Source organism: Leptodactylus fuscus, chromosome 6, assembly GCF_031893055.1.
Source record: "Leptodactylus fuscus isolate aLepFus1 chromosome 6, aLepFus1.hap2, whole genome shotgun sequence".
NCBI classification, from domain to species: domain Eukaryota; kingdom Metazoa; phylum Chordata; class Amphibia; order Anura; family Leptodactylidae; genus Leptodactylus; species Leptodactylus fuscus.
Window position 1 is genome coordinate 92,613,258 of NC_134270.1, and position 9,827 is coordinate 92,623,084.

At 41.8% G+C, this 9,827-nt stretch overlaps 1 protein-coding gene across 1 annotated transcript in view; it reads left to right on the top strand.

The window, feature by feature from the left end:
* The window catches only part of PEDS1 (plasmanylethanolamine desaturase 1), a 47,746-nt gene extending 42,665 nt beyond the window's left edge, over positions 1–5,081 (top strand). The window contains exon 6 of the mRNA XM_075276811.1: positions 1,290–5,081. Within this exon, the coding sequence (XP_075132912.1) occupies positions 1,290–1,411 (122 nt within the window). The 3' untranslated portion in view covers positions 1,412–5,081. The remainder of the gene's footprint in view (positions 1–1,289) is intronic.
* Positions 5,082–9,827: the final 4,746 nt, after the last annotated feature.

Below are 9,827 nucleotides of genomic sequence, written 5' to 3' on the forward strand. Positions count from 1 at the left end.
TACAAGCGGACAGTGAAGGAAGGGCACGGAGTGCAAAAGAACGCACCTGATCGCCATTTAAATGAATGACGAGTGTCACGGACACAGCTAGTGTCCGCTCCTAATGTCCGTGCGATATTTTGAACGGACACTAAGAGCAGACACTACCTGTCGGACACTGACGGTAGTGTGAACGCCCCCTAACATAGTCAGATGCTTTTTTTTTTTTTGTATTTGTTTTTGTAAATAACATTTTATTGAATTTTCAAAGTGACATCAATGAACTTTTAGTGTTGAAAACAATAAGCCAGGCTGTACAGTCACCAATAAAGCATTCAATAGTGCTTGCAAATAACCACAAACTGAGCAATGAAAGATACAACAGGAAATGGAACATGGGGGGTGGGGGAAGAGACAAGGGATGCTAGTGATAAGTCAAAGGGTCTCAAAGAATATCATAATTAACCAGGGGGTTCCCACAGTTGCGCCCAGGTAGGGTCATTAGAGAAGGTATACTATGGTGCCCACATAGAGCTGAACTTCTGGCGAGTGCAAAGTTCAAAGTGGGAGAGTTCCTCCATACAGGCTAATTGAGAGACTTTCCATAGAAAGTAAGATACTGTAGGAGGGTATTCGGATGCCCAGTATAAGGGGATCAAAGATTTGACGATAGATAGATATAAGTTGAAGCCAGAGTCGCTAGGGGGGTGGGTGGGTGACAAATTCAAAAATATGCCTACAGGGGTCAGAGGTTTGGAGAGTCCACAAACCTGCATTCCCACCAAATATGCAAATAAGAGCCTGGGGCCTTATGGCAGCGCCAACACAAAGGGGAAGCCTCAGGACAGAACTTATGGATTACAATGGGCATTCTATACCATCTGGTGACCAGTTTAAAGTTTGACTTTTGCAAGCGTACACATCTAGAAGGGCCCATGAAGGGCTTGAGGACAGAGGATATTTCTCCAGGGGTGAGGGACATTTGAATTTCTGCTTGCCATTTTTGTACATATGAGGGAAGCTCCGTGCCCAGTTCACATACAAGGTTGGAGTAAAGAGTAGAGAGAGGTCTTTGTGTACTTTGCTTCCAGAGTAGAAGCTGCTGTAGCCATGAAGTAGTCCAAGTGCTAGATTCCTGCCTCAGCGCTCCCAAGTATAGTGCCTTAATCGATAGGTATGTTAAAAGATTAGTTTGGTAGGAAAGGGGGTGTTGTGTGAACTCAGAGTAAGACACTTTTAACCTGTTCTTTCTTGCTGATCCATGTTGTTCCCCCCTGTAACCTCACTTTATTTGTTCTAATGTCTCTTAGGTTGGCTGAACTATCCTTTAGAAAAGATAGGATTCTGGAAACGCCTAGAAGACCTCATTCAGAGCCTAACGGGCGAGAAGCCTCGATCAGATGACTTAAAGTGGGCTCAAAAATTGAAGTAATCCTTGGCCAGCTCAACCTGTTCCTCTAACAGTTGCCAACCTGTAAAACCATAGAAGTGAAAACTAAAAGCCATTAGCCAAATATATAAAAGACTCAAGTGGAATTAACAGACTAATAAGCACAAAACGAGATTGTGCTAAACTCCATAAGACTCTAATCCAAGGATTTACACTCCTCACTCCCAAGCAGCGTTCCCTCCTCCTCCCTCTCAAGCAGCTGACAGGATGTTTTTGTTTATTTAGTATTGTTTTGGTTTTTTTTTTTTGTTTTTGTTTTGCTGATGTCCTAGATGACCTTTCACCTTGCTGAGCATCATGTGACCTCCGCATGAGCCAGAAAAGAGGAAGATTGTACTCTCTCTTGCACTATGGAGATGCATCAGTGAAGTCAATAACATTTGTTGTATCAACATGAAATCCGCTGCCACAGGGTTTCCTGCGGCACATATGAAGATCTAGATTTAGTTTTTTTTTCTGTTGTTGTTGCTGTGCTGTTGATTAATTTTTTATTTGTGGAGAAGGGCTATAGGTGCGTGATACTGACAAAGCAATGCTACAGCCTCCAGATTGTTCAGCACCTACATTGCACTGCACTCTTCTCCTCCCCACTAACTCCATCTTCCCATTTTGCTTAAAGGAAACAAATTCTGTTTTTACAAACCACCTTGTTTTTCGTGGCAAGGAGATGAGGCTTGTGCAGTGGGTGAGATTTGTAAGACTAGGCAACAAATAACTAAAACTGCAGCTGACAAGTAGCAGCAATGGTGTAATTATAAGGCCTTATTCACATGACAGTGAAAAATGGCCATCTGGTGGCCATTTTGAAAACGATGAGCGTGAATCAGAGGTTTTATTTTTTGGGGTTGTTGGTTTTTTTTTTTTTTTTTTTTTTTTTTTTTGTTTTGTTTTTTGACGGACAGAAAAAAAACAGACTGGCCTGTTCTATATTGGTCTGTTTTTGATGACCGTCAACAATGGATTCCGAACGAATGCAAAATTGCTGATGGATCAATTCTTCCATTTTCGCATAGACAAAAAACTGACATAGTCATGTGAATATAGTCTTAAGTGAGCAGTGCAGAGAGGCAGCACAAAATAGTCTGTACAGGAGGGAAAGGTTTGCTGCTGTTTTTAGGAGAAAATTTTGGCTGGGACAAGAATAGCTGATTCATTAGATAGTTGCAAACATCTCTTGCCTACGGATGGCTTTAAATGGGTTCCCATATTACAGGCCCTCACAATTTGCTGTCATTTATGGGGGTGGCAGGTGAAATGTAGTATTTATATACAGGGTCTTCCAGAACTAGAATGCCTGCTGTACAGGGTCTGAGTTCTGGCTAAATTGGGTAAAATCCTGAGTAGAGAATGCCCCTCTATCATATCCTCAAATTCTGATAGAAGATAGTAACAGGACATAACTAGATTCTCATTCAAGCTTCATGTGCAGGAGACCATACTCTAGCACATGGAGTCCCTGCAGCTCTGTGGATTTGTGGAAACCTTTGTGCTGCCATACGTCTACTAGAAATAATTTAGCTTTATGCCTCTAGTGCAGAATGTGACATAAAAGTTCCCCATATACAATCTATGGTACAGTAAGAGCCAAACAGCACTATTTTATAGCCATACGGCCAAGTGCTTGAGACCTGAAGCTGGTGAAATTTGTATCCACTATGCCTATAGGGCTGGGAAAAGAAAACTTCTAGCTTTCCACTTCCACCTGCTTCCATTCACATTTTGAGGAAATTGATGAAATGTGGGGAAAACGGAGACATTGTGAGGGCATCATAAATGCAATTCAGCATTTGACTTTGGTTTTAATGTCTGATCTGGAGTCTTAATCCTGTAGTTAGTGATGGTGAAAATCATGTGGTTCCAAGTGCCAATTTGCTTCCTCTTTGCTCTGCTGTATTGTGTGACCAGAGATGGGAGAAATCCTGTACATCCCAGAGTCACTGAAGATTAATTGCTGCATAATGTAAAGTTCTGCAGTATTTCCTCCATATCTGCTTGCTGTCAGTGAATGGAAACATTCTTTCTTATATCAAGAAACAGAAAACCCATCTGGATTATGTTCAATTTACGCAGATGGACTGCTTGTTACAGTATATCAAAGTGAGTTTGTAACAAGCAGTGAGAAATATTCCATATGTGACAGCAAGCACAGGAAAATGGTGAGAAACTGAAACCCAAAGGGGGAATGTTATCAAGATTGCCATTGCAGTCTTAATACATGCACTGTTGGAATACAGTGCACCAGATTTTATTATGAGGCACATTTTTAAAGTGTATCTATGACTATCCTTGCAGCACAAATTGATATATATGCCTGATGTGAGTAGTAGATTTGCTCTTTTGAAATTCGGCAAAGTTGCAAACCACAGAGCAAATGGCGCGTGCCATAATTTTGACTTTTCTACACCAAAATGTGATGCACAGTCTTGACTACTTCCCCTGAAAGTCTTTCAAAGCTGCAGAACTTTTCATTGTTAGTTGATGAAACTTTAGTTACATGGTGTAGTCAAAACTTTGAAGAATGTTATATATGTGACTACTTTTTAGAAATAGCACAATTTTCTGACATGAACACAGCCCATGTACATATTATATAAGCACTTAGAAAGCAGAACAGCTGAGGGGCAACTTTTACCAGTCATTAGTCTAGTTTTGGGATTCTCTAGCCATTGCACTATGCAACCCTCATAGACCTGAGTCTATGTCCTGATCCTCCTATTGCCTTCTCTATATTGACACTGCAGAATCAGTTATATCAGTTCTGAGTCCTGGAGTGTTATTCTCTAGACCCACCATCTCCTCATTACTCAAACTAACACAGTGGGGAAAATCTAGATTTGGCTGGTTGCAGACGACCGTGGCAGTGTTCAGTGTGCTATCCGTGTATTTCATGGATAGCACACTGACCCATTCAGTAGGGCCCGTACACACGACCGTGAATTTTATGGTCCCATGTGCGGGCCGACAGTCTGGGCTGCAAAATATAGAACTGGTCCTATTCCTGTCCTATTTTGCGGCCCTTGCTTCCATGGCTATTCATTTGGCGCTGGCCGGCTGTCTGCAACTGTCCTTATGCTGTAAAAATGTCAAATGAGGTGATTTGTGTTTAGCTCTATCTGACATTTACAACATTTAACCATTTCATTGTTGCCTGTGGCTATACCCAAAACCTGCCCAACTATGATGATATATCAGTCAGCACATAGTAACTTCTAGTAACCTTGAATTGATTTCTTAAAACTTGCTACATCTGCAGTCAAGCGTGTCCTGGAACATGTGTGGTATAGATGGTGGTAATGATTGATGGTTATTTTAAGGTGCTTATTTCTTTTACTCTTTTCAGTTTTTTGTCCTTAATATAAAGCCTTAAAATCTCTACTTTTTCTGCATAATGAGGAAGAACTTTAATTTCCTGTTCTAACTGTAATTATATTTATAATGGAGAAAAAAAATAGACATTACTAACAGATTCTGGAATTTTTGGCTTCTTGTTTTTTATTTACCTGTATCTAGTTTTTCCAGGTTATACAGTGTGAACCACAGGATATGAGTGTTCCCTGACTCAGGAATAACTGATGATTCCAGGAAAACTACCATACTGGGACACTGGGCTGCCCTACAGCTAAATCCTTTTTAGGTTTTATGCACACATAGAGGTGGGAGTTTAAGACTAGCATTCTGTATGTCAGTCCCAATGCATTCCTCCACTGAATTATTAAGAAGCCCCAACCGCTTAATAAATCCCATGTGTTACAATTGAATTTCACGTTAGTAAATAACTGAATAATTCTGGTAAACTCACTCCAGCTTTTTACTGTAAATTACAGTAAATTTGTTGAGCCAAGGAGTCCTTGTCCCGACCCACCTTGATTTCCTCCCTACTGTGCCCACTTTGGTAAACACAAGGAGAAGAAATGTTTTGGCACACTTTGGTGCATGGGAGAGTTGTCTGACAAAGATGTGCCATATTTATACCCATCTACGTTAGGAAACTAGCATACTGTGGGTGGGCCGATATTTACGCCACTGTATGGCGTCTCTCCCAATAGTGATTCTAGGGAAGAATATTTGGGGGGCAATGATTGTAGGATGTCAGTGAGCATTAAAGGGGTATTCCCATGTACATAATCATGTCTATATTTGTAGATCATTAAAAGGTAAACATTTTTGCAAATATAAGTAATTAAAAATTCTGCAAAGTTTTAAAGATTTTCTCTAACTTTATTAGTGGTGACAGTCTGTTATCTTGATCGGATGCCAATGGATACAACCACTAATGTAGAAACTTTCTAAGGTCTGGGACTTGTCAGGAACCCAGCTATGATTTTCTTATTGTAGCTGGGTTATCAGGCAGGGATAGTACATGTATCAGAAGATATCCCGGCCACAATAAGGAAATCATTGCTGATTTTCTGACCTTGGAAAGTTCCTGCATTCATGGTCGTATTCACTGGCAACCGATCAAGACACCAGACTGTGACCACAAGATATTTAGAGAAAATCTTTAAAACTCTGCAAAATGTTTAATTACTTACCGTATTTTTCGGACTATAAGACGCACTTTTTTTTCCCCAAAATTTTGGGGGAAAAGAAGGGTGCGTCTTATAGTCTGAATGTGGCTCCTGGCACCCGCCGTACTAGAGAGGCGGAAGCCGGCAAGGGATACACGCCGGGGCCTGAGACATCGCTGCGCTCCTCTGCCCTGCATGAAGCCAGCAGCAGCAGCGGCGATGCTATTCCGCTCCTCCGTCCCCCCGCTGCTGGCTTCATGCAGGGCAGAGGAGCGATGTCTCAGGCCCCGGCACCTGTGCTGGCGTCTATCCCTCCCCGGCATCCGCCTCTCTAGTACAGCGGATGCCGGGTCAGTATCCGTGGCCCCTTCTCCCCCGGGGCCGGTCCCCACCGGCCCCGTACCTGTAAAGTTGCAGGCCGGCTCCTGCGCGGCAATATCGCAGGAGCCGACCTGTTCGGGTGACAGCCGGGAGCCTAATGAGGCTCCCAGGCCTGTCATTGCTATATTAGTATTGCGGCTGGGTCTATGACCAGCCGCCGTAATACTAATATACAGAATGTCCCATAGACGGCAATACACTTGTATTGCCGTCTATGGGACTTGCAATCAAGTGACCGCAGGTTCAAGCCCCCGGGGGGGGGAATAAAATAGTAAAAAAAAAAAAAGCTTTAAAAATATGAAATAAAAGTTCTAAATCACCTCCTGTTTTTTTTTCAATACAAGGTGATCTAATAAATAGACATTCCCCAAAATGGTATAACTAAAAAGTACATCTGGCCCTGCAAAAAAAAAACACTCTATGCATCCCCGTACAGCTGCAGGGTCACCTGTCAATGTGGCCTTGCAGCTGTTGCAAAACTACAACTCCCATATATTAAATATTTTACCATTTTTTTGCTTCAAAATTTTTTTTCCCTATTTTCCTCCTCTAAAACCTAGGTGCGTCTTATAGTCCAAAAAAAACCTTATAGTCTGAAAAATACGCAAAATTTGCAAAAGTGTTTAACTTTCAATTATCTACAAATCAAAAAATAATGTACATGGGAATACCCCTTTAAAGTCTCTGTGTGCCTCCATGTAAGTTCAGAGATATAATATAGGTCAGGTGGGCAGTTGACACTGTTATAGCTCTGTACTACCTTATATAAAAAAAATTTATTAAAGGGATATTCTATTTAATTTAGACACCTGCAGCATTGTCTGAATGCCACTAAGTACTGTAAATCAAAATTGCTAATTTTATCTAGCTAATAAATTTATATTGGTTGCTAAGGCTAGGGCCCCATGTGGCACAAAACCCGTGGCAGTTTACAGTCCTTGCAAAGGGAATGCCATCCACACATTGCAGAAAAATACGTGCAGCAGAAACTGTTTTGAAAATCTCAGGATGTCAATTATACCTACAGAATGGATTATTATTATTGGATATTTTAAACTTTTTTAACAAAGAAAAAACTGAAAAATTGAGTGTGCAAAATTATTCGGCCCCCTTGCGTTAATACTTTGTAGCGCCACCTTTTGCTGCGATTACAGCTGCAAGTCGCTTGGGGTATGTCTCTATCAGTTTTGCACATCGAGAGACTGAAATTCTTGCCCATTCTTCCTTGCAAAACAGCTGGAGCTCAGTGAGGTTGGATGGAGAGCATTTGTGAACAGCAGTTTTCAGCTCTTTCCACAATTCTCGATTGGATTCAGGTCTGGACTTTGACTTGGCCATTCTAACACCTGCATACGTTTATTTGTGAACCATTCCATTGTAGATTTTGCTTTATGTTTTGGATCATTGTCTTGTTGGAAGATAAGTCTCGTCCCAGTCTCAGGTCTTTTGCAGACTCCAACAGGTTTTCCTCTAGAATAGTCCTGTATTTAGCTCTATCCATCTTCTCATCAATTTTAACCATCTTCCCTGTCCCTTCTGAAGAAAAGCAGGCCCAAACCATGATGCTGCCACCACCATGTTTGACAGTGGGGATGGTGTGTTCAGGGTGATGAGCTGTGTTGCTTTTACGCCATATAACGATATGGCGATATTGCATTGTGGCCAAAAAGTTTGATTTTGGTTTCATCTGACCAGAGCACCTTCTTCCACATGTTTGGTGTCTCCCAGGTAGCTTGTGGCAAACTTTAAAAGAGAGTTTTTATGGATATCTTTGAGAAATGTCTTTCTTCTTGCCACTCTTCCATAAAGGCCAGATTTGTGCAGTGTACGACTGTGTAACGATGCTAGTTATCAGATTTGGAGTCCAAATGGTACAGTACTTAAATATTAATAAATGAAGGATAAGTACCTCAGAAGTAGAAGAAGAGAAGAAAATAAGTATTTGGTCACCTACAAGCAATCAAGATTTCTGGCTCTCACAGACCTGTAACTTCTTCTTTAAGAGTCTCCTCTTTCCTCCACTCATTACCTGTAGTAATGGCACCTGTTTAAACTTGTTATCAGTATAAAAAGACACCTGTGCACACCCTCAAACAGTCAGACTCCAAACTCCACTATGGTGAAGACCAAAGAGCTGTCAAAGGACACCAGAAACAAAATTGTAGCCCTGCACCAGGCTGGGAAGACTGAATCTGCACTAGGCAACCAGCTTGGATTGAAGAAATCAACTGTGGGAGCAATAATTAGAAAATGGAAGACATACAAGACCACTGATAATCTCCCTCGATCTGGGGCGCCACGCAAAATCTCACCCCGTGGGGTCAAAATGATCACAAGAACGGTGAGCAAAAATCCCAGAACCACGCGGGGGGACCTAGTGAATGAACTGCAGAGAGCTGGGACCAATGTAACAAAGCCTACCATCAGTAACACACTACGCCGCCAGGGACTCAGATCCTGCAGTGCCAGACGTGTCCCACTGCTTAAGCCAGTACATGTCCGGGCCCGTCTGAAGTTTGCTAGAGAGCATTTGGATGATCCAGGAGAGTATTGGGAGAATGTCCTATGGTCTGATGAAACCAAACTGGAACTGTTTGGTAGAAACACCACTTTACGTGTTTGGAGGAAAAAGAATACTGAGTTGCATCCATCAAACACCATACCTACTGTAAAGCATGGGGGTGGAAACATCATGCTTTGGGGCTGTTTCTCTGCAAAGGGGCCAGGACGACTAATCCAGGTACATGAAAGAATGAATGGGGCCATGTATCGTGAGATTTTGAGTGCAAACCTCCTTCCATCAGCAAGGGCATTGAAGATGAAACGTGGCTGGGTCTTTCAACATGACAATGATCCAAAGCACACCGCCAGGGCAACGAAGGAGTGGCTTTGTAAGAAGCATTTCAAGGTCTTGAAGTGGCCTAGCCAGTCTCCAGATCTCAACCCTATAGAAAACCTTTGGAAGGAGTTGAAAGTCCGTGTTGCCAAGCGACAGCCCCAAAACATCACTGCTCTAGAGGAGATCTGCATGGAGGAATGGGCCAACATACCAACAACAGTGTGTGCCAACCTTGTGAAGACTTAAAGAAAACGTTTGACCTCTGTCATTGCCAACAAAGGAGATATAACAAAGTATTGAGATGAAATTTTGTTACTGACCAAATACTTATTTTCCACCATAATTTGCAAATAAATTCTTACAAAATCAGACAATGTGATTTTCTGGATTTGTTTTCTCATTTTGTCTCTCATAGTTGAGGTCTACCTATGATGTAAATTACAGACGCCTCTCATCTTTTTAAGTGGTGGAACTTGCACTATTGGTGACTGACTAAATACTTTTTTGCCCCACTGTATATTACACACACATACGCTTACAGGTATTAAAGAAACGCCAAAATCGTAGAAATGCTCAGTATGCTCAGTTCCCCTTAGAACTATGACAAAAGGCATGCACGCGCGTGATTTGGATGAAACCAGCTGGAATAAACGAAGATGGAGGCGGGGAA